The 24,844-nt window shown below is 46.9% G+C and overlaps 2 protein-coding genes across 2 annotated transcripts in view; one reads left to right on the forward strand and one right to left on the reverse strand.

Annotated features, from left to right (window-relative positions):
• The window catches only part of LOC148144064 (uncharacterized), a 186,034-nt gene that overhangs the window by 72,467 nt on the left and 88,723 nt on the right, over window positions 1-24,844 (reverse strand). The gene's annotated exons all lie outside the window — the stretch shown is intronic.
• Window positions 2,384-3,544, forward strand: LOC148144065 (uncharacterized; the record flags this gene model as incomplete). Its single annotated transcript, XM_087975724.1, has 1 exon — window positions 2,384-3,544. A coding segment is annotated over one exon (1,161 nt), but the record flags the coding sequence as incomplete, so codon positions are not given.

Here is a 24,844-nt window from a genome sequence, read left to right on the forward strand (position 1 = left end):
CCCAATCTCTCTTACTGTACCAGACCACTGCCCAGCTGCACTACACCCTTATTACTTCCCCCTTCCCCAGGTTGGCAACCTTCTTTTCTGTAAATGCTGACACATACATTTATTTTGTCAAGATCTGGTTTCACATTTTGTATCAATTCTGCTGGTACATTCCATCCTCGGACATTTCATTAACTTGTATCGTTTTGTGTAGCTCAAGCATTTCGGTTATCTCAGCTTTTTGCTGAAAGCATAATTTTACAAAAAGAATTTTTTGTTATAGTAATTACACACCAATGTTAGCATTTAATTAACCACAATTATACACTGAAAAGTCCCTAAATACCTGCAGGGTTAATAGTTATCTTGCTGTACCGCTTTTCTGTATGCTTTTTCTACATCTGCAAAAACAACACTTTACCCCATTTCTAACAGTTTTGAGCAAAAAGGCTAGGGGAATGGTTGAGGGTGAGTTACCCTTTGGAGGGTCGGTGTGGACTCGTTGCGCCGAGTGGCCTGCTTCTACACTGGGGATTCTCTGAAGGGAAGGAATTTCTGCAAACTGTGCAGGGCAGCGCAGGCGGAGTGCGGGGTCCCGCTTCCGGCCGAGCCCCGCATCTCGTCCCGCCCCTTTCTCTTGCCCCGTCTCCCATACCCTCCCCCACCCCCGACCCATTGATGGCGTCACAATGCGCGGAAGTGGCCCTGTCAGTTTCAGAGTGAAACTCCCTCCCTCTGGAGGAATTGTTCATCCTGGGAAGGCGAGAGAGGGGAGGGGTGGAAATCTGTTCACTTGTAGCAGCTGGAGTGAATCCAGGGAGGGAGCAGACTCTGCAAACTCAGGTATGTGTCTTAATTACCTGGGCGAGGAGAGATTGAAGGATGGGTGGGGCTGTTTTCCCCAGAGTCTGAAGGGTGACATTACAGACGTTTTATAGAATCCTGAGGGGCATGGATAGGGTCAATACTCAAGGTCTTTTCCTTCGGTTGGGGGAGTCCCGAACGAGAGGGTAATAGGTTTCCGGTAAGGCCGGGGTGGGGAGATGTAAAAGAGATCTTATGGGAAACTTTTTTGATGGAGAGGGTGGTGCAGTTATGGAATGAGCTGCCAGACGAGGTGGTGGGTTCTGGTACAATTCCAGCAGTTAAAAGGCACTTGGATGGGTGTATGAATACGAAGGGTTCAGTGGATCGGGGCCAAGTGATGGCAAATGCGACTGGAGTCATAGAGATGTACAGCACGGAAACAGATCCTTTGGTCCAACTCATTCTTGCCGAACAGATAGCCAACCCAATTTATCCCAGCTGCCAGCACCCGGCCCAAAAAGGGGCCAAGTGATGGCAAATGTGGCTAGATTAATTTAGGATATCTGCTCAGCTCGGACAAGTTGAGCCAAAGGGTCTGTTTCCGTGCTGTATGACTCTAATTATCTTTGGTGAAAGCAGAAGTGTGGTTGTGAAGACTGGACTTTCAGAGCAGCTTTCAAAGATGTTTTGCCCTGACTGGGAGCAGAAGAGTTTCACTGAAGTGTGACGGTGTTAATGCCTTGATGTCTCAATTTGCTCCCACCTTCCTGGGGACGTTAACCATTTAGTTCCACAAATAGCTGCATTGCAGGTTACCCCATGAATTGATACACTTATGTTTGCTTCCCAGAATCAGACCTGCTCACTGTCAACTGTATCCCAGTGTTGTGGAGTTATCCAAAATGCAGAGAGATGTCAGTCTTGACGTTTTTGCTTTTCTGCCCCTTTAAGATTCTGAATCAGCACCTTCAGGGAATTAGTTAGAGTGGAGTGAGAACAGAGGGGGGAAGAGAGTGGGATGGTGCTTTCAATTTTGTGGAATAACAAAAGAAAAGAATATTCCACAGAAAGTAGAATTCCTTGTTCAGAATTTCTACCCTGCACTGACAGTGATGGCTTTTGTAATCTCTTTTTACAGAGCATTTGAAGATCTGAAGATGGAAGTTTCAAAATCAACAGATGAAGACCTTATGCCCAAAATGTTGACTCTCCTGCTCCTCAGATGCTGCCTGACCTGCTGTGCTTTTCCAGCGCCACATTTTCTGACTCTCCAGCGTCTGCAGTCCTCACTTTGACAGTCACTCAATCCATCGGGATTGCAACCGTTTTCAACTATGATTCTGTGAGAAGGAGCAAAGCGTTTTGGTTCCTGTTTGAGTACGTTTTCAGCATCAGTGGGACTGGATGAGAGACCCTACCATTGCAGTGCACTGAGTGTGGAGCCTGAAGCAGTTATATGGCCTGGAAAGAGGAATTCACAGTGGGGAATAGGCTCTGCACATGTTTGTGTGTGGCTGAAGCTCTGGCCATGGAGAAACCAGAAGATTCCCGCCCCGTGGAGAAACCGTGGAAGTGTGGCGACTGCAAAAAAGGCTTCCGTTTCCCGTCTGCCCTGGAGACTCATCGGCACAGCCACACTGGGGAGAGGCGATTCCCCTGCCCTGTCTGTGGGAAGGGCTTCAGTGATTCCACCAACCTCCACACCCACCAGCGGGTCCACACGGGGGAGAGGCCCTTCAGCTGCCACAAGTGTGGGAAGGCCTTTTCCCAGGCCTCCAACCTCCAGACCCACCAGCGAGTCCACACAGGGGAGAGGCCCTTCAGCTGCCCTGAGTGTGGGAAGGCCTTTCCCCATGCCTCCAACCTCCAGACCCACTGGCGAGTCCAAACGGGGGAGAGGCCCTTCAGCTGCCTCGAGTGCGGGAAGGCCTTCAGCAATTCCTCCCACCTGCTGACCCACTGGCGGGTCCACACAGGGGAGAGGCCCTTCAGATGCCTCGAATGCGGGAAGGCCTTCAGGAATTCCTCCCACTTGCTGACCCACCAGCGGGTCCACACGGGGGAGAGGCCCTTCAGCTGCCCTGAATGTGGGAAGGCCTTCAGCAATTCCTCCCACCTGCGGAGCCACCAGTGGGTCCACACGGGGGAGAGGCCCTTCAGCTACCCTGAGTGTGGGAAGGCCTTCAGTAATTCCTCCCACCTGCTGAGGCACCAGCGGGTCCACACCGGGGAGAGGCCCTTCAGCTGCCCTGAGTGCGGGAAGGCCTTCAGTAATTCCTCCACCCTTCTGAGGCACCAGCAGGTCCACACGGGGGAAAGGCCCTTCAGCTGCCCTGAGTGCGGGAAGGCCTTCACCAATTCTTCTAACCTGCTAAGCCACCAGCAGGTCCACACTGGGAAGAGGCTGTTCCCTTGCACAGAGTGTGGGAAGGCCTTCAGGTATTCTTCTCACTTGCTGACCCACTGGCGGGTCCACACCGGGGAGAGGCCCTTCAGCTGCCCCGAGTGTGGGAAGGCCTTCAGGCATTCCACTAACCTGCTGACCCACCGGCGGGTGCACACAGGGGTGAGGCCGTTCCCATGCCAGGAGTGCGGGAAGGCCTTCAGCAATTCCTCTAACCTGCTGAGGCACCAGCAGGTCCACACGGGGGAGAGGCCCTTTAGCTGCCCCGAGTGCGGGAAGGCCTTCACCCGCTCCTCCTACCTGCAGAGCCACCAGCGAGTTCATGTGCCATCGCAGGGGGATTGAAGGAATGACGGCCAAGTGCCATTATCGACTGGACTATCAACCTGTTTCCAGGGACTCCCGGGTTCGATTTCCACTGCAGCAGATGGTGGAATTGGAATTTAGTCAGAAATCTGGAGTTCAGAATCTAACGGTGAAACCATTGTCGGCGGGCTTGGGGGTGGAAGAAAACTCCCACCTGATTCACGCAGTTCTTTTTTAGGGAGAGGATTCACTCAGTCGTCCCAGCTGCATCCTTTACCTGATCTGGCCTACACGTGACTCCAGACCCACAGCTGTATGATTGACTCGGCACTGTCCATCCAACTTACTTGGATACAGGATACGGGTTGAAAATGCTGAGTGAGGCAATACTTTCTCCAGGTTAAGGGTGTACGAAGGATCCAATTACAAAGGGCAACTTGGTGGTGACCGATAATGAAGAAAGTGAGGGGTCGGAGGGAGTGTGTGCACTTTGACTGTGAGCTGTTTTTAAAACATTGCTACTTTTTCAATGCCTTTCTGTTGGGAGATTCTGAAGCTGTAACAAAGTTGGGTCGCAATAAAGATTACTTGAACTTCACGCCGAGTTCAGACTCTCATTGAGAGCTTTGAATTGCAACCAGGTTTTTGTTTTAAAACTGCTCATTTCTTACAGGTGAAAGTGAGAACTGCTGATGCTGGAGATCAGAGTCAAGATTAGAGTGGTGCTGGCAACGCACAGCAGGTCAGGCAGCATCTAAGGAGCAGGAAAATCGACATTTTTCGGGCAATGTTGATTTTCCTGCTCCTCAGATGCTGCCTGACCTGTTGTGCTCATTTCTGACAGTCTCCTGTACTATGTTTCCAATGTTGTTTATCGGTTGCAGCAGTGAATGAGTGGCCAGTATTGTTAGAAATTGTGAATTTTTCAGGAGTGCAGGTACTACATCATCCCATTGTCATTGTACAGTTTCCTGGCAGTACTGGGAGGTGTGGGCTGTGTCCACTGGAAATGATGTGGAGGTGCCGGTGTTGGACCGGTGGGGTGGATAAAGTTAAAAATCACACAACACCAGGTTATCTTCCTTCTGGTTTATTTGGAAGCACTGGCTTTTGAAGCGCTGCTCCTTCATCAGGTAGCTGTGGAGCAGAATCATAAGACACAGAATTTATAGCAAAAGCTGACGGTGTCATGCAACTGATAAGATATTGAACAAATCTAGATTGCGGATTAGTCTTTCATCTTTTACCATGGGTTGCAGGTTTCAGTTCATTAATATGTAAACCCCAGAACTACTTTTAATTCACCTTCTCGAGATGGTTTAAGGTTTTATAAAAATAGGTGACGTCTCAGCTCAGATACTGCATAAAAGGTGTGAGGTTCGAGTCTGTATCTGTTAGAAACGAAAATCGCTTCTCAATAATCGCTCTAGACAAATTCAGGAAAACAAAGTTTTATTAACAAGTCAAGTCTGCAGAGTCGGGCACCCTTAAAGAAAAGGCGCGCTGAGGCTTACAAAGTCTCCCATTATATACAGCACAAGTCCCTCCTCTCCTTGGCTCCAACAAGCCATGAGGTTCACATTCTTAAAAACATCATTATTTTTATCACAAAGTCTGCAACAAATGTTTTCAGAGTCTCTAAAGTTGTTGTTTTTCTCACCCTGTAGTCTTATCAGTCAAAGACTTATTCTTCTCTGTCTGTGCTAGCAGTCTTATCAGTCAAGGACTCATCCTTCCCTGCCTGTGTTAGTGGCTTCATCAATCAAGAGCCTGCTTGTTTTTACTATCGCTCACAAATTGTCAGCATTCTGCACAATTTAAACTATTCTACTTTTGAGTATATAAAATGGTTGTTAGAAAAGAAACAAAAGTTTTGTCTTTTATTATAGATCAGTCTGTGGTCCAGGCACATCTTAAAGTTTAAACCGAAATTACCTCTCACAATTCCACCCTTTTCTTTCTTTAAGATGTGCCTGACCAAGATAAGCCCCCCCTTCTCTCAAAGGCCCGAGAAATCCTTGGTCTTTCGCAGCAACATCACTTTAAGTTCCCGCGTCCCATGTTGTGGAACCACCACTGCCTGGTGTCGGGAAATATTTTCCTGAATTAAAAACTGAATACAGGGAGTTAGGCAGGGTAATACGAGAAGAAGAATCATGCCTCCCCCAACCATCAGCAACTGCTAACATTTAAAACAGTGGCTATTCTAGAGGTGAGATCAATAAACAGGTTTTGTGTAACATCAGGGAGTTCAATCTGTCCTTCTACCTCTTCATATACAGATGGCACTTTAGGGAGTACGACCGTGCCCTGACGGTCTTGCTCTTACCCCAACCCCCGATCAGTGATCTGTATCTTGGTCTCCTTGACTCTGTCAACCTGCTCCCTGAGCAACACGGAGGATAGGTCCCACCTCCCAGTTTTGCTGATACACACCCAGCGGTCATTTATAGGGCATCCATGGATTTTGCCACCGTATCCTTTATTATATACCTGATAATAGGGTCTCCCATCCTCCCAACATTCATGGCGTGCACTCACATCGTAACACCTATCGTCCACATAGGAATGGGACACAAATGATCCCGAATAGATTCGAATCCCAAGTCTTACTGTAGTTCGACATTTGTCACATCTCCCCTCACCCTCCCCCACATACAGGAGTAAACTGATCAATATCCCCACCAATACAGTCCAAGTAGAGTTCATTATTGCTGTCTTTTCAGTTTTACCGACAACGGCTTGTCCCCTTGCTCGCATGTCCAGGTGCTTTCTTCTTCAGGCGGAACAGGCCCCTTTATCCTTGATGCGTGGACCCACCCTTTTTCTTTCGTCCGGACAGCTGCTTCAGTTGTTAACAGAACCAGGAACGGACCTTCCCACCGCGGCTGGAGCTTTTCAGCCTTCCAGGTCTTAACAAGTATCCAATCTCCGGGCTCCACCTTATGCAGGAGGAAGTCGAGCGGCGGAGTCTGAGCCAGGAGACCTTTCCTCCGGAGTTCTGCAAAAGAACGGGATAAGGCCAGTAAATAAGTTCGGATAAATACATCCCCCCTTGTAGAGTGGGACATCCATCAACCTTACTCCAATACGGTAATCCGAACAGCATTTCATAGGGGGAAACCCCAACATCTCGGCGAGGTGCCGTACGTATCCTCAATAGGGCAATGGGCAGGCACTTTGGCCAGGGTAACTTAGTTTCTAACATCAGCTTAGTCAATTGGGTCTTGAGCGTGCCATTCATTCTCTCAACTCGACCCGAACTCTGAGGATGCCAGGGTGTGTGGAATTTCCATTGGATACCCAGGGCATTACAGATCAAATGGTGTAGCTTAGAAATAAAATGCGTCCCGCAGTCGGAGTCGATAGATTCCATTATGCCATATCTCGGGATTATGTTCTCTAACAACAGTCGGGCCACGGTTGGTGCATCGTGTTTGGCAGTTGGGAAAGCCTCTACCCAGTGAGTGAAATGGTCTACTATTACTAGCAGATATTTCCATCTCTGTACTGGGGGTAATTCTGTAAAGTCGACTTGGATCCTCTGAAATGGCCTAATCGCTAGGGGCTGACCACCAGCTGGCATAGAACGCATGGCTTTCTGATTAATACGCCGGCAAGTGGGGCATCCGACTACCTCTTGTCGGGCTAATGTGTATATCCCCCTGCATACATAGTCTCTCAGGATTGTGTCACACATGGCTTGCACCCCCCAGTGGGTCTGATGGTGTAATCGGTGCAGAATACCCCGGGTGATCTGTTTGTTCAGTACTTGTCTCCCATCAGGAACCGTCCACTTCCCGTTAGTATCTAGCCGGGCACCCAATTGATCCATTTTATCAATCTCCCCCTGGGTGAAGACGGGTTGTTTAGCTGCCACTGCCTGTATACAGGTCGGCCATCCACATGACACAGGGTCTAACATTTTTGACAAAAATGCAACCGGCTGACGTTTCCCTGCCCGCAGCTGAGTAAGCACACCCTGGGCAATTCCGCCGGCGCTATTGACATATAACTGGAATGGTTCCTTCAGGGTGGGTAAAGCCAATACCGGAGCTCGAATCAGTTTATTTTTAATAATATTAAATCGCTGCTCCTCCTCATCTGACCAGTCCACCTTTTGTCCTTCTTGTCCCAGTTTGTCGTACAAAATTTTTAATAAAGTGGTGTAACTTTCAATCCATATCCGGCAATACCCTACTAGTCCCAGGAATTGTCTGACTTCCTTCTTCGTCCTGGGTATTGGCATACCCGTAATCCCTGATATTTGTTCTGGCGTGATACGGCGGTGCCCCTTACTGACTTGATGGCCCAGATATCTTACTTCTCGCTCCACAAACTGGAGTTTTGTCCTGGAGACGCGTAGACTCTGTTTCCCCAGGAAGTTCAGCAGGGCAACGGTGTCTGCTCGTACCTCCTCTTCTCTTGGTCCTGAGAGTAAGAGATCATCGACATACTGGAGCAATTGATTCTCCGCGTTACACCGAAATCCTCCTAAGATCTGCTCCAGTATTTGTCCAAACAAATTGGGTGACTCCGTGAATCCCTGCGGCAAGACCGTCCATCTTAACTGTCGCTTTCGTCCTGAGAAGGGATTCTCCCATTCAAAGGCAAAAAGGTTCCGACTTTCTTCGTCAAGGGGGCAACTCCAGAAAGCATCCTTCAGATCTATTACGCTGAACCATTCATGTTCGGGGGGAATTTTACTCATTAACGTGTAGGGATTAGGTACCACCGGGTATCTAGCCTGGACTACTTCATTCAACCCCCGCAGGTCTTGCACCAGCCTATATGTCCCGTCCGGCTTCCTCACAGGGAGTATTGGAGTATTGAAAGGGGACATGCATTCCTCCAGTAGTCCATCTGTGATTAATCTTTCTATCACAGGTTGTAACCCCTCCCGTCCTTCCATAGCAATCGGGTATTGTTTCCTTCTTACCGGGCCTCTTCCTGGTAACATGGTGATTTGGAGAGGTTTGATGTTTAGACCCCCTCTGTTCCCCTCTCGGTACCATACTTCCGGGTCTATTTGTTGATCATCTTCTTCGGTTAGGGCGAACAACCTTACCACCATTTCCCCGTTATTTGGTACCGTTTCGATCCCTAGTTTGACCTGCAAGTCTCTTCCTAACAAATTAAACCCCGCCGATGGCAGTAGAAGGAGGTCTCGTTTAGTAGTTCTGTTTTCATACCCAATTTCCACGTCCTCCACCACTGGGACTTGTAATTTCTGTCCTCCAATTCCAGATATCCCCATAACTTTTCCTCCTGCCCGGGTGCCGGGGGGTATTTGGATTATACTTGATCTTTCGGCTCCCGAGTCCACCATAAATGTGATCTCCGATCCTTGGGGCCCTACTTTCAAGTTTACCAGGGGTTCCTGTCGATAGTCCTTTTGCCCCAAGGGTAGGAACCCCCGACCTCCCTAATCTTCCTCCATCAGGGCGTACGACCTCACCTCCTGCTTGTAGCGGGAGCACTCCCGTTTAAAATGTCCCTCTTCATTACAATAGTAACATCTGAGTGTCCTCTTCGTTTCCCTGTCGCGGTCTCGCGTTCCTCCACTCTTCCTTTGTTCCGGCCATGGTTCTCTTTTCCTCTGCTCTTGCCACGACTCTCCCCTTTCCTGTTTCTGCCACGGCTCTCCCTTTTCCTTTCTTCCAGCTGTCATTTGTTGCACCGTTTGCATCATTATCTTTGTCGCCTTCTTTTGCTTCTCATCGTCCCTTCTCACAAACACCTTTTGCGCCTCCCGTAGTAGTTCACTTAAAGATTTACTATCCCAATCATCCATTTTCTCTAACTTCTTTCGTATGTCCGGCCAGGCTTTTGATACAAACTCTACCCGTATGAGTTGTTGCCCCACGTCCGTCTCAGGGTCCACACCAGCAAACTGCTGCAAATTCTTCATAATCCTGTCTAGGAAGTCCGTAGGGGTTTCCTCCGGGTTTTGATGATTACCAAAGGCCTTGGTAAAATTGTGCCCCTTCGGGGCTGCGTGTCTTATTCCTTTTATCCAATATTCCCGCATGTCTCTCATGTTGCGCCGTCCTCCCTCCGTGTTCTTATCCCACTCGGGGTCGGTGAGGGGAAACTTCTGCTCCCCTCCTTCTCCCCCCTCTCTCTCCCAGACCAAGAGCGCAGCTTGTCGTATCATCTGACGCTCCTGGCTAGAGAACAATGTTTTCATGATGGAACACATCTCTTCTCACGTGTAAGTATTCGGACCCAGGAACTGATCCAATTGTTCAGCAAGTCCCATGGGGTCCTCTAGTAGACCCTTCATCTCCCTCCTGAAATTCCGTACTTCAGTACTCGTCAAGGGAACATTCACATATCCCGTCCTTCCCTCCTCGCCCCCCATGGGCACTTCCCGGAGTGGATGCATTCTTGCAATCGAGACAGGGTTTTGTCTGTGACCCTTTTCAGCTTGAGATCTGGTCTGTACCCCTGAGGTAGTTTGTGATTCCTCCCCATTTTCTTCCCCTTCCCCTGAATCGTCGTCACCCGAAGGAACATTCTGTGGGGCAGACGGGGTCACGTAGGGCGGCGGTAAGTGATCTAAAGGGTCCCATTCTTTCTGCCCTTTCGAGTCTTTATTAGTTACCTGCATTTGGCAAGATATCGTAACCGGCAGCCAACAAAGGGCATAATCACTTTCTTCCAGATTAACATCAGGTTTTGGATTGACATATAAAATGAGGGCTTGCCGGACCCAGTCTTCGTCAGTACCGAATCTAGGCCACCACACTGAGTCGCCCTGAATAGGTTTCTGGGACCACTTTTGACAGTATTTTACCATCTTCCTTTTAGATTTTCCCTTTCTTCCACCCTGATCCTAATTATTTAGCATTCTCCCTAACGGACTATCGTCAGGTACCCCGGGGTATGTGTCATTGTCCCTGTTTAAGCCTACCTTTCCCTTAATCACCTTAGATCCCTTACTTCCCATTTCCGAGGACTTCGTATTTTTCCCGTGATAATCTATCACAATGTAGCCAATTCCCGGACCTTCAGTCCCGTGATCGCCCAGGTTCCTTTGCAGGCACCCCCGGTCTTTGGATTCCTGTGTCCTACGTCTCTGTGACACAAATCACAGGCACCCCGTAGGTACACGTTCCTCCTCAAACACGGTCTCTGCAAAATCCCTCACAGGCGAGCCCCGGTCTCTAGATTCCTGAGTCCCACGTCTCTGTAGAAAAAAATCCACAGGCACCCCGTAGGTCCCCAGTCCTCCGGAAACACGGTCCCCGCAAGTTTTTTCTTACCTGGGTTCGGTGCACCGAAATTACTCGATCGTTAACTGTCCCCACTGCCTCGGGTACACCCCTCCTTTGTTTTCCTGAGCCTCCCGGATATCACTCGCTCAAACCGCGCGGGGCGACAAGCAAGGAATCAGGGACTGCTGAACTCAGCAGGGTGCACCTTCTCCGATATCCTTCCTCAAATCCCCTCGCGGCCGGAGTGTTGATCCCGGATGACGAGCCCCCAAGTTGTTAGAAACGAAAATCGCTTCTCAATAATCGCTCTAGACAAATTCAGGAAAACAAAGTTTTATTAACAAGTCAAGTCTGCAGAGTCGGGCACCCTTAAAGAAAAGGCGCGCTGAGGCTTACAAAGTCTCCCATTATATACAGCACAAGTCCCTCCTCTCCTTGGCTCCAACAAGCCATGAGGTTCACATTCTTAAAAACATCATTATTTTTATCACAAAGTCTGCAACAAATGTTTTCAGAGTCTCTAAAGTTGTTGTTTTTCTCACTCTGTAATCTTATCAGTCAAAGACTTATTCTTCTCTGTCTGTGCTAGCAGTCTTATCAGTCAAGGACTCATCCTTCCCTGTCTGTGTTAGTGGCTTCATCAATCAAGAGCCTGCTTGTTTTTACTATCGCTCACAAATTGTCAGCATTCTGCACAATTTAAACTATTCTACTTTTGAGTATATAAAATGGTTGTTAGAAAAGAAACAAAAGTTTTGTCTTTTATTATAGATCAGTCTGTGGTCCAGGCACATCTTAAAGTTTAAACCGAAATTACCTCTCACAGTATCCCAATCTTGAATCAGATTGGTTCTATTAACCAAAGTAGGAATTTATAAAATATTACATGCAGTTTGTGTGCTTTTTGATCAAAATTGAATATATCTGCAAATATAATTCTGCAAATGCAAATTCACCCCATAGACTCATGTGTGAATGTGTGTGCGCACATGCGAGTTTGTGCATATATGCTAATGAAGTGTGTGTGAGAGATGGAGTATAAGCCTGTGATATGGTTTGAGTGTTAGGCTGTGTGTGTGTCTGAGCCAGTGACAGACAAAGGCAAGGGGTTGCATTTTGCTAAAACAAGGAAGGGCAGGACTTGTACAGTTAATGGTAGGGCCCTGCATCGTGTTCTAGAACATATTCATGGGGGGAGGCGGGGCAACGTGGAGTGGTTCTGGTACATAAAGTTAAAAATCTCTCAACGACACGTTATCGTCCAACTGGTTTATCTGGAAGCACAAACTTTCGGAGCGCTGCTCCTTCATGGGGTGTTTGTGGAGCAGGAGCATAAGACACAACCACCTGATGAAGGAGCAGTGCTCCAAAAGCTAATGCTTGCAAATGAGCCTGTTGGAGTATCACCTGGTGTGGTGTGAATTTTAACTTCGTACACCCCAGTCCAACACCGGCATCTCCAAACCGGGGACATAGTTCTTTGAAAGTTGCATCATTGGTAGACAGGATTGTGAAAGAGGCGTTTAGCACACTTTCCTTCATTGTTCACACCGTTCAGTGCAGGAGTTGGGACATCACGTTGTGGTTGTACAGGATATTGGTGAGACCACGTGGAGAGGACTGAGGACACTTCTGGTCGCCCTATCGACGACCACAAGTTGATGGGTGACCTTATTTCGATTTATAAAGTCTTGGGGCGTATAGGAAAGGTAAATATCACGGGGAAAAAATTATGCATCTCCCCTTTTTCACTTCTCTTGGCATTTGGACACTTAAATTCTGTCAGTAACAGCCTCATCACCAGAGAGCATACTGCGCGTGCTCGCCGGCGTCAGGATGAACTTGCGCATGCTCCTCAGTGCACGCAAGGCACGCTTCGCGACTTCCTTTTGATGGGCCAATCAGGAGTACTGGAGGACCGGAAGGTGACTGGTCCTCCTGCCAATCAGAGCCTTCCTATTGTCTGAATGCAGAAGCTGGAACACGAGTTTCGGAAGTTGCTGCTCTCTCTCTGAATGAAGATTGAGTTTGTTCCAGACTCCCTTCTTACTTCTGCTAATCTAATCGTTTTACCACATCTGTCTGTAGTGTGTAACCCCCCTCCCCCCCCGATAGCTGGGTCTTATTACTTTTGCTGATGCAACACAGGGTCTTATTTGGTTACCTTGTTCATACTAACTCCCTATGTGCGTGACCATTGCTACTGTCATGTCAATACATCTGCTTCTACCAGTCGACCACCTCCCTTTTCAGTTAGTTATTTTTTGGAATATACCCTCATGATTCTGCCTTGCGATTTTTGCAGAAGCAAGATGCAGCTACTTGTAACTGCTTGCAAGCATATCTAGCTTAACATATTCCCCCCAGCACGGACGAGTTGGGGCGGAAGGTCTGTTTCTGTGCTGTAATACTGGAATTGTCTTCGATGAATGCAGAAGTGTGGTTGGACTTTCAGAGCAGCTTTCCAAGATGTTGTGCCCTTACTGGGAGCAAAAGAAGTTACAATGAAATCTTTCGTTTGTGAGACAGCAACTGAGTGAGTACATCTGAGAATTTGGTGGAAAGTGGCAATTCATTGCACTGTGGGGATGAAGCCCTACCCTAGCTAGTCATTTCTGCTGTTGGATGAGACCAGGCCTCAAGTTGAGGGGAGTAGATTTAGGACAGAAATGAGGAGGAACTGCTTTTCCCAGAGAGCAGTCAATCTATGGAATTCTCTGCCCAAGGAAGCAGTAGCGGCATCTTCATTAAGTATATTCAAAACACAGTTGGATGGGTACTTGCATGCGTGGGGAATTAAGGGTGGTTGGGACAATGCAGTGAGGAGGATCTCAGACGGTGGATATATCAGCCATGATCATAATGAATGGTGGAGCAAGTTAGATGGGCCAAATGGCCAACTCCTACTTCTTTTACTATGAAACTATAACCCTGTATTTCCCATGGCTAACCCACCTAACCTACACATCCCTGGATATTATGGGCAATTTAGCATGGCCTATCAGCAATGTAGTGATGTGAAAAATGAACATCAGAGAACGATAGAAAGGGACAAAGTGAGTAAATGTACCAGCAATCAAAACTGAATTCTGAAGATCACAAAACTTGAAACGAAAAACTATGTTTCTGAATGTGTGGTGCATTGTAACAAAATTGCACACATTGAAGAGAATAATTATGACCGGAGACTCCTTACAGAGGCATGGCTTCAGGATCCTGAATGTCGAGGTGATTGTCAAATGGGAAGCTTGGTGAAGGTAGAGGCTTGGTGCTGCTCATCAAAGCACTGATCACAGGAAGGTCTGGTGTCAGCTTGGATTCAGGTCCTGATTTCTCTGTCCTCTGATGTCCCTGTACCCACAGAGTAACATATTGGTCTGTTCTCTGCTCTGCTGGATTTCTGCTCAAGCTTTGACCCCACACCTTCTGGAACAATAAAACGTTCAGTCAATCAAAACCAAGCCACAATCCCCCAGCCTGTCAACTATCCAGACACAGAGTGTAGTCCTAGCTGGGAATCAAACAAGAAAAACAGAACAAAATTAGAAATAAATAAATGCTCGTGCTTAATGTTTGTTCATGAGGAAGTAAACCAGAAATAGGGCTCTCCCACGATTCTTATAGTGCCCCTCTTGAGGCATTCTCTCATCCTAACATCTAACTATTCATACCCAACTATGATTTACAACAATATTTACACCAGCAGAATTAAAGCATCTGTTATCGAGTAGACATCGGGATATTCAGCACGAAATAGACTTTTCTCTATCTCATTCACACACATATACATGAATTTGTATTTACAGATACATTCTATTTTTCTCAAAAAATGCACAATATACAGGCAGTCAATCCATGTAATATTTTGTAAATTCCACTTTGGAAATAGAACCAGTCTGATTAGGATACAGACAGACCCTGACTTCACACCTTTAATGCATTGTCAGAGCTGAGATGTCACCTTTTCATATAAAACCTTGAGTTATTTAAAGAAGATATCTTTCAGGAAATTTCGGGATTTACAAATGAATGATACGAGCAGCCCATACTAAAAGATGAAAGACTTAACAATCCAGGGTTTTTCAATATATCATTTCAGTGCATTGTAATGTTTTTCCATCCATTCTGTGCCTTATGATTTTATTCTCCACAACCACCTGACGAAGGAGCCACGCTCCGAGTGCTCGTCATAGAGATGTACAGCATGGAAACAAACCCTTCGGTCCAACCCGCCCATGCCGACCAGATATCCCAACCCAATCTAATCCCATCTGCCAGCACCCGGCCCATATCCCTCCAAACCCTTCCTATTCATATACCCATCCAAATGCCTCTTAAATGTTGCAATTGTACCCACCTCCACCACTTCCTCTGGCAGCTCATTCCATACTCGCATAACCCTCTGCATGAAAAGTTGTCCCTTAGGCCCCTTTTAAATCTTTCCTTTCTCACCTTAAATCTATGCCTTCTAGTTTTTGACTCCCCCACCCTGGGGGGAAAAGACCTAGGCTATTTGCCCTATCTATGCCCCTCATGATTTTATAAACCTCTCTAAGGTCACCCCTCAGGCTCTGATGCTCCAGGGTAAAATAAATGCCCCAACCCCCCTCTCAGTCTGTATAACTGGTTAAAGCTCCTTCCCATAGTTAGCTCACTGGGACACACACACTCATTCTGTGTAACCAGTTAAAGCTCAGTTTACTGGCTGCTTCTGAGTGCTTCTCTGCTCACACTGATGTCCAGTACCTTTTGAAGCAGGTCGAATGGATTTCTCTTTCCAGACTCAACCACTACCCCCCCCCCCCCCCCCCCCACCCCAATGATATTGAGTGACATTGTCAGATCTTGTTATGGAATTTCTACCAAGATTTCTGTCTGCAGATCCTCCCCTTCTGATACCCTGTTAGCAAAGTTGAAACAAGTCATCACTGTCTGTACCGAATAGAAATTCTGATCATATTGTATGTGTCTGTGTGTTTAAAGTATCAACCCAGGAACATACACACGGTATTATTGATTTAAAATACACAGGAGACGTGAGGAGGGAGGTGTCAGGACCTGGCACACTCTGAACCCTAACAGGGTGTTCCAAGTGGTAGTGAAAATATTTAAAAATGAAGTGGATGGCCATAAAGCTGTACAGCACAGAAACAGTCCATCTCATCCATGCTCACTAGATATCTGAAATTAATCTATCCTATTTACCAGCACTTGGCCCATATTCCTCGAAATCCTACCTATTCACATACTCATCCAGCTGCCTTTTAAAAATTGTATTTGTGCCAACCTCCACCACTTCCTCCAGCAGCTCATTGCACACACGCACCACCCTCTGTGTGAAATAGTACAAATCTATGCCTTCCTCATCCCCCGTTTTACCTGTACTGATACCTTCGGGGATCTCTGAACTTGGACAGAGCCTTGTTCCTCAGCACTTGGTAGGGATCTACTATTTATTGCTTACTTCCTTCCCTTATTAAATTTCCCAAACTGCCTGGAGATTAAACTCCATAGTTCTGCCCCATTTACTAGCTGATAGATATCAGAATGTAGCCGGAGACTATCCCCCTCCCTATGAACAATACCACCTTTCCAGAATTTACTCCTGGACAGAGGAGGCAGTGCTTTCTCCAGCTGAGCAGTGTGTTTGTTAGCTTATCAGCATGTCCAACTATATTAATCAAAATACCTCACGCGAGCTACACAATAAACCAGTAATGTTAGTTAGCATTATCTCTTTAGTTGTGCCCTTATAGTTTTTCCTACATTCTACTTAATGTTATTCTAATGTCACGGTTAGAGATTTAGTGTCAGCTTTTGGAACAATGGTCTTGCATTCCAGACCCTACTTAACATTTTCCTAATGTCATGATTAGATATTTATTATCAATAGTCTCAAGCAGGCTGACTCTACTAATTATTAATTAGATATTTAATGTCATGTCCCAAATATTTATTGTCCCAATCCTGTCAATCATATTTAGTAGGTGAGGCTAACTTTACTGACTGTCATCTCATCTTACCATAGTGACCTTTCAGCCTCAACCTTACTCTGCTAATTAGTGTGAGAGCTTTCCACTATCCTTTGCAACAAATTGGCAGTGGTCTCCATGCTCTAACCCTTCCCATGCTTTCATGCTCTTTATTTTCCATACTATCTAAAAATAGACTCAGAGTTGTAGAGCACAGAAACAAACCGTTCGGTCCACGCTGACCAGATGTCCTAAATTAATCTAGTGACCCATTTGCCAGCATTTCACCCCTTACCCCTCTGAATCTTTCCTATCCATATCCGCATTCAGATGCATTTTAAATAATGCAATTGTACCAGCCTCCACCACTTCCTCTGGCAGTTCATTCCATAAACATACCACCCTCTGTGCGAAAAGATTGCCCCTAAGGACCCTCAGAAATCTTTCCCCTCTCACCCTAAACCTATGCCCTCCAGTTCTGATCTTGGCGCCTTGCCCCCACAACAAGAGGAGAAAGTGAGGTCTGCAGATGCTGGAGATCAAAGTTGAAACTTTATTGCTGGAACAGCACAGCAGGTCAGGCAGCATCCAGGGAACAGGAGATTCGACGTTTCGGGCACAGGCCGAAATTCCTGAAGAAGGGCCTGTGCCCGAAACGTCGAATCTCCTGTTCCCTGGATGCTGCCTGACCTGCTGTGCTGTTCCAGCAATAAAGTTTCAACCCACAACAAGAGGAAAAGACATACAAAAATTGAGCAGCCAGACAAAATGCAAAAGGAATAAAATATCGAGCCATAGGGAAAAAAATTGTGGCTCTATCTTTTTTCCCCCTATTGGCATTTGGACACTTACAATCTGTCAGTAACACCAACATCCCCGTAGAGCATACTGCGCATGTTTGCCGGTGTCAGCAACGCAGTGCGCATGCTGGTCGGTGTCAGCAACGCAGTGCGCATGCTGGTCGGTGTCAGCAACGCAGTGCGCATGCTGGTCAGTGTCAGCAAAACACTGAGCATGCTCATCGCTGTACGCACAAAAAGGCGCGAGACCGTCTTTTGATTGACCAATAGCAGCATTGGAGGACTCCTGCCAATCAGAGCCAGCCCATTTTCTGAATGCGAAAGTTGGACTATAAGCTTCTCAAGCTGCGACCCCTGATCCTCTCTGTTTGAGTAAAGATTGAGCTTTACCCAGACTGCAAATTCCTTCCTGTGTCCCAGATATGTGAGTATGGCACTCTCTTATCTCGCCCCCGTTTCCATCTTTTTCATTCTGGGTTTCAATTGTTGACTTGCAGCAACTGAAAGGAAAGAGACTGAATCCGGGAGGGACAGACTCCGGAAACGTTGATCCAGGTCTGTGTCTCAATTGGCAAAATAGTTAGGCAGGAGGTATCAGATGGTGGAGAAGTCGACGTATCAGGTGTAAACCTTTTTCAGGGCTGGGGCTGGGTGCAGAAGCTGCAGATAAAAGGGGTGGTGGAGGTGAAGTGGGGATAGGTCGAGACAGTTATAGGGTACGACTTGGCTGGTCAATGGGAGGAATGAATCTGGTTGGTGGCAGGGAGGAGGACGGGGATGGGAATGGAGTCAGGGAATAGAGAGGGAGGTTTTTGTTAAAATTGGAAAACTCAACGTTGAGTCCTTTGGGCTGCAGGCTGCCCGGAAGATGAGGTGTTGTTCCTCCAATTTGCGGTTAGATTCGTTGTGGCAATGGAGGAGGCCAAAGATGGTCATTTCAGAAAGGGGGGTGGGAAGGGAAATTGGAATGGGTGGTTACTGAGAGGTCTGGTCCCCTCTGCAGACACAGCTGCGATGCTCGGCGAATCGTTCCCCAAGTTTGCACTCGCTCTCCGATATAGAGAAGACCACAATTGGTAAACATATGGCAAATGCAGTACCACAATATGAAGTTATAGCCTTGGCTGTGGGAAAAAAAACGCAGAAAGGAGGTACATTGTTTAAATGGAGATGTATTTATTTGAATGTGGAGAAAGTGAGAACTGCAGATGCTGGAGATCAGAGTCAAAAAGTATGGTACTGGAAGAGCACAGTAGGTTAGATAGCATCCGAGGAGCAGGAGAGTTGACGTTTTGGACACGAGCCCTTTATCAGGAATGATGTGTGGATGGACAAAGAGGCCTCAGCGTCCTTCTACACCAGTCACTGTCATTTGTCAGACAGGTGTAGCATGCAATCAACAAGGCAAGTGTATATTAGCAAGAGGACTTGAGTTTAGAAATGGGGATGTCTTCCTGCAGTTAGGGGGTCATTGAATATATTCAAGGCTGAGTTCATCTGATTTTTGAACAACACAGCAGTGAATTTTGTGGGGGAAGGCAAGAGACTAGGACCCGTGGACACAGCCTTAGAATTAGAGGGGGTCATTTCAGAACAGAAATGCGGAGACATTTCTTCAGCCAGAGAATGGTGGGCCTGTGGAATTCATTGCCACAGAGTGCAGTGGAAGCCGGGACGCTAAATGTCTTCAAGGCTGAGATTGATAGATTCTTGTTGTCTAGAGGAATTAAGGGCTACGGGGAGAACGCTGGTAAGTGGAGCTGAAATGCGCATCAGCCATGATTGAATGGCGGAGTGGACTCGATGGGCCGAATGGCCTTACTTCCACTCCTATGTCTTATGGTCTTATAAAATGGTTTTAAGACCAGTTCCAGAGTCATACAGTACAGAAACAGACCCTTTAGTCCAACTAGTCATAGAGATGTACAGCATAGAAACAGACCCTTCGGTTCAACCCGTTCATGCCAAGCAGATATCCCAACCCAATCTAGTCCCACCTGCCAGCATTTGGCCCATATCCCTCCAAACCCTCCCTATTCATAATACCTGTCCAGATGTCTTTTTAAGTGTTGCAATTGTACTAGCCTCCACCATTTCCTCTGGCAGATCATTCCATACACATAATACCCTCTGTGTGAAAAAGTTGCCCCTCAGATCTCTTTTGTACCTTTTCCCCTCACCCTAAACATATGACCTCTAGTTCTGGACTCTTTTACCCTGACCCCCTTCCCCGGATAAGGCTTTGTCTATTTATCCTATCCATGCCCTTCATGATTTTATAGGTTACTCCTTAGCCTCCAACGCTCAGGGGAAACAGCCCTAGCCTCCCTATAGATCAAATCCTCCAACCCTGGCAACATCCTTGTAAATCTTTTCTGAACACTTTGAAGTTTCACAACATCTTCCCGATAGTAAGGAAACTAGAATTGCACACAATATTCCAAATGTGGCCTAACCAATGTCCTGTACGGCTACAACATAACTTCCCAAATCCTATACTCAGAGGATTGGGAAAGTTTTCAAAACCTACAAAAGACAACTGGGAAAGAATGGAGGGACAAACCGAACCTTTGAGGGTCAGCTTGGAGGCATCAAGGTCTCAGGACAGGAGGTGGGGATGAACCCAGCTATGGGCCACATACCAGCAAATGGAACTAGATTGATTTAGGATATCTGGTCAGTACAGTCGTGTTGGACAGAAGGGTCTGTTTCTGTGCTATATATCTCTATGACTCTGGCTTTCCACTAACTTTTGCCACGTCAATAGGTTCACTTTCTCTCTAATGCCGGTGTTAATGCCTTGACGTCTCATTTTGCTCCCACCTTCCCGGGGACATTAACCATTTTGTGTCTGGTTGTTCCTCAAGAAGCTGCGTGGTTCACCCTGAATTGACACTTTCTTTTTGCTTCCCAAAATCAGACCTGCTCACTCTCAGCAGTATACCAGTGTTGTGAAAGATATTAACTTTTCAGGTGGAGGTATTCAAAATTCAGAGAGATGTCAGTCTTGATGTTTTTGCTTTGCCGCCCCTGAAAGATCCTGAATCAGCACCTTCAGGAGAATTAGTTAGAGCGGAGTGAGAACAGAGGGGGAGAGAGAGTGGGATGGTACTTTCAATTTTGTGGAATAACAAAAGAAAAGAATGTTCTGCAAAAAGTAGAATTGCTTGTTCAGAATTTCTACCCTGCACTGACGGTGATGAGCTTTGTAATCTATTCTGACAGAGTTTTTGAAGATTTGAAGAGGGAAGTTTCAAAATCAACAAATGAAGGGCTTATGCCCGAAACATTGACCCTCCTGCTCCTCGGATGCTGCCTGACTCCCCTGTGCTTTTCCAGCGACACGTTTTTCGACTGACTCTCCAGCATCTCCGGTCCTCATTTTGATGTCAATGTCTGACAGTCACTCAATCCACTGGGGCCAGCAAACATTTTCGACCGTGATTTCTGTGAGAGGGATCAAAGCTTTTTGGTTCCTGTCTGAGTATGTTTTCAGCATCAGTGGGACTGGACGAGAGACCCCACTGTTGCAGCGTACTGTGCGTGGAGCCTGAAACAGTTATACGGCCTGGAAAGGGGATTTCACAGCAGGGAGGGGCTCTACACGTGTTGTGTGCAGCTGAAGCTTTGGCCATGGAGAAACCCGAGGAATCCCGCCCCGTGGAGAAACCGTGGAAGTGTAGCGACTGTGGGAAAGGCTTCCGTTTCCCGCCTGACTTGGAGACTCATCGGTGCAGTCACACCCGGGAGAGGCCATTCCCCTGCACCGACTGCAGGAAGGCCTTCAGACATTCCTCCCACCTGCTGGCCCACCAGCAGGATCACACTGGGGAAAGGCCCTTCTGCTGCCCCAAGTGCGGGAAGGCCTTCGTGTTTTTCTCTGCCCTGTTGGCCCACTAGCGGTTCCACACAGGGGAGAGGCCATTCAACTGCCCTGAGTGTGGGAAGGCCTTCAGGTATTCCACCACCCTGCTGAGCCACCAGCGGGTCCACACGGGGGAGAGGCCCTTCAGCTGCCCCGAGCGCGGGAAGGCCTTTACGCAGGCCACCACCCTGCTGACCCACCAGCAGGTCCACACGGGGGAGAGGCTATTCACCTGTTCTCAGTGCAGGAAGAGCTTCAAATGCTCCTCCAACCTGCGGAACCACCAGCGGGTCCACACGGGGGAGAGGCCATTCACCTGCTCTCAGTGCGGGAAAGGCTTCACCTACTCCTCCCACCTGCGGAAGCACCAGCGAGTTCACGTGCCATCGATTGGACTATCAACCCGGTTCCGGGGACTCCTGGGTTTGAATCCCACCACGACAGATGGCAGAATTGGTGTTTGGTCAGAAATGTGGAGTTCGGAATCTAACGATGAGACCATTTTAGGGAGAGGGTGGTGCAGGGGAGAAAGCCCCCATCTGATTCACCATCTCCCTTGTTAGGGAAGCAAACCGCCATTGTGGGAAAGGATTCACTCAGTTGTACCAGCTGCATTCTCTACCCGGTCTGGCCTACACGTGACTCCAGACCCACAGCAGTGTGGTTGACTCTACACTGCCCCTTCCTGACAAATGAGCGGGGAGAAACTTACTTGGAGACAGGGTATGGGTTGAAATTGCTGAGTGAGGCAATTCCTCCGGGTTACGGCTGTACTAAGGATCCAATTACAAATGGACAACTTGGTGCTGGCCAATAGTCAAGACAGTGTGGTGTGTGCACTTTGACCTTGAGCTGTTCAAAAAGCAACTACTTTTTCTCTGCCTTTTTGCTGGGGGATCTGAAGCTGTAACAAAGTTGGGTTGCAATAAAGGTTACCTGAACTTAACACCAGGCTCAGACTCTCATTGAAAGCTTTGAGCTCCGAGAGGTTTTTGTTTTAAAGCTGCTCATTTCTTTCCGCCTCCTGCACTAAGTTTAGAACATAGAACAATCCAGCGCAGAACAGGCCCTTCGGCCCTCGATGTTGCGCCGACCTGTGAACTATTCTCAGCTCATTCCCTGACACTATCCCAAAATCAACCATGCGCTTATATAAGGATTGTTTAAATCTCCCTAATGTGGCTGAGTTGACCACCTTAGCAGGTAGGGTATTCTACGCCCTTACCACTTTCTGCATAAAGAACTTGCCTCTGACATCTGTCTTTAGTCTATCACCCCTCAATTTGTAGTTATGCCCTCTCGTCCAAGCTGACGTCACCATCCTTGGAAAAAGTCTTTCACTATCTACCATATCTAATCCTCTGATCATCTTGTATATCCCCCCTTAAGCCGCCTTCTTTCCAATGAGAAAAGACCCAAGTCTATCAGACTTTCCTCATAAGACCTTCCCTCCAGACCAGGCAACATCCTGGTAAATCTCCTCTGCACCTTTTCCAATGCTTCCACATCCTTTCTGTAATTGGGCGACCAGAACTTTATACAATATTCCAAGGGTGGCTGCACCAGCGTTTTGTATGGTTGCAGCATGATATTGCGGTTCCGGAACTCAGGCCCTCTACCAATGAAACCTAACACACCGTATGCCTTCTTACCAGCACTATCCACCTGGGTTGCAACTTTCAGGGATTTATGCACATGGACTCCAAGATCCCTCTGCACATCCACACTACCAAGAATCTTTCCATTGACCAACTACTCTGCCATCCTGTTATTCTTCCCGAAGTGCATCACCTCACATTTAGCTTCATTGAACTCCATTTGCCACCTCTTAGCCCAATTCTGCAGTTTATCCAAGTCCCCCTGCAACCTGTAACATTCTTCCAAACTGTCCAGTACTCCACCGACTTTAGTGTCGTCTGCAAATTTACTAATCCACCCACCTATGCCTGCGTCTAAGTCAGTTATAAAAATGACAAACAGCAGTGGTCTCAAAACATCCTTGTGGAACACCACTAGTAACCGGACTCCAGACTGAATATTTTCCATCAACCACCACTCGCTGCCTTCTTCCAGTTTCTAATCCAAGCTGCTAAATCACCCTCAATTCCATGCCTCTGCATTTTCTCCATCAGCCTACCATGTGGAACCTTATCGAAGGCTTTACTGAAATCCAAGTATACCACGTCAACTGTCCTACACTCATCTAAATGCTTGGTCACCTTCTCAAAAAACTCAATGAGGTTTATGAGACACGACCTGCCCTTGATGAAACCATGTTGACTTATCTGAAATTAAATTGTTGCTTGCTAGATGATTATAAATCTTATCTCTTATAATCCTTTCCAAAATCTTTCCTACAATCGAAGTAAGGCTCACTGGTCTATAATTACCTAGGTCATCTCTGCTGACCTTCTTGAATAAGGGCACAACATTTGCAATCCTCCTCAAGTATTAAACCCGTAGACAATGACGACTTAAATATCAATGCCAAAGGCTCTGCTATCTCCTCCTTAGCTTCCCAGAGAATCCTCTGATAAATCCCATCCAGCCCAGGGGACTTGTCCACTTTCACTCCTTCTCGAATTACACCTGTGTGTAACTAATCTCGATCCTTTCTAGTCTAATATCTCGTACCTCATTCTTTTCTTGAGTGAACACTGATGAGAAATGTTCATTTAGCACCTCTCTAATCTCTACAGTCTCCACACTCAATTTCCCACTTCTGTGTTTGACTGGCCCTATTCCTACCCTCATCATCCTTTTATTCCTCACATACCTTTCAAAAGCTTTAGGGTTCTCCTTTATTCTATTTGCTAAAGACTGCTCGTGTCTTCTCTTTGCTCTTCTTAACTCTCTTTCAATCCTTCCTCAGTGATCTGTAATTCTCCATCGCCTCATCTGTACCATCTTGCCTCATCGACACATAAGCCTCATGGAACAGCATCATAAGACACACAACTTATATCAAAAGATCAGTGTCATGCAACTGATAGAATATATTGAACAAACTTAGATAATCTTCATCTCTTAGAATGGGTGCGGGCTTTGGTTCATTAATATGTAACAATTTTCTTGAGATGACTTAAGGTTTTATAAAAAAAAAGACATCTCCGCTCAGACAATGCATTAAAGGTGTGAGATTTGAGTCTGTCAGTATTCCAATTTTGAATCAGACTGGTTCTGTTTCCAAAGTCGGAATTTGTAAAATATTACATGCATTGACTGCCTGCAGATTGTGTGCTTTTTGAACAAAATTGAATGTGTCTGCAAATATAATTCTGCCAATACAATTTCACCCCAAAGAATAGTGTGTGTGCGTGCATGAGAGAGTGAGTGTGCGCAGAAGTGTGTGTGTACATGCTTGGGAAAGTGAGAGTGTGAGAGAGTGTTGAGGGGTGTGTGCGTGTCTGTCTGAGAGATAGAGTATGTGTTTGAGAGAGAGGCTTAATAAAAGTAAGGGGTTGCATTTTTGCTAAAACAAG

Source organism: Chiloscyllium plagiosum, unplaced genomic scaffold (assembly GCF_037043375.1).
Source record: "Chiloscyllium plagiosum isolate Xiang-an unplaced genomic scaffold, Cpla_swu_hap1 HiC_scaffold_27, whole genome shotgun sequence".
NCBI lineage: Eukaryota > Metazoa > Chordata > Chondrichthyes > Orectolobiformes > Hemiscylliidae > Chiloscyllium > Chiloscyllium plagiosum.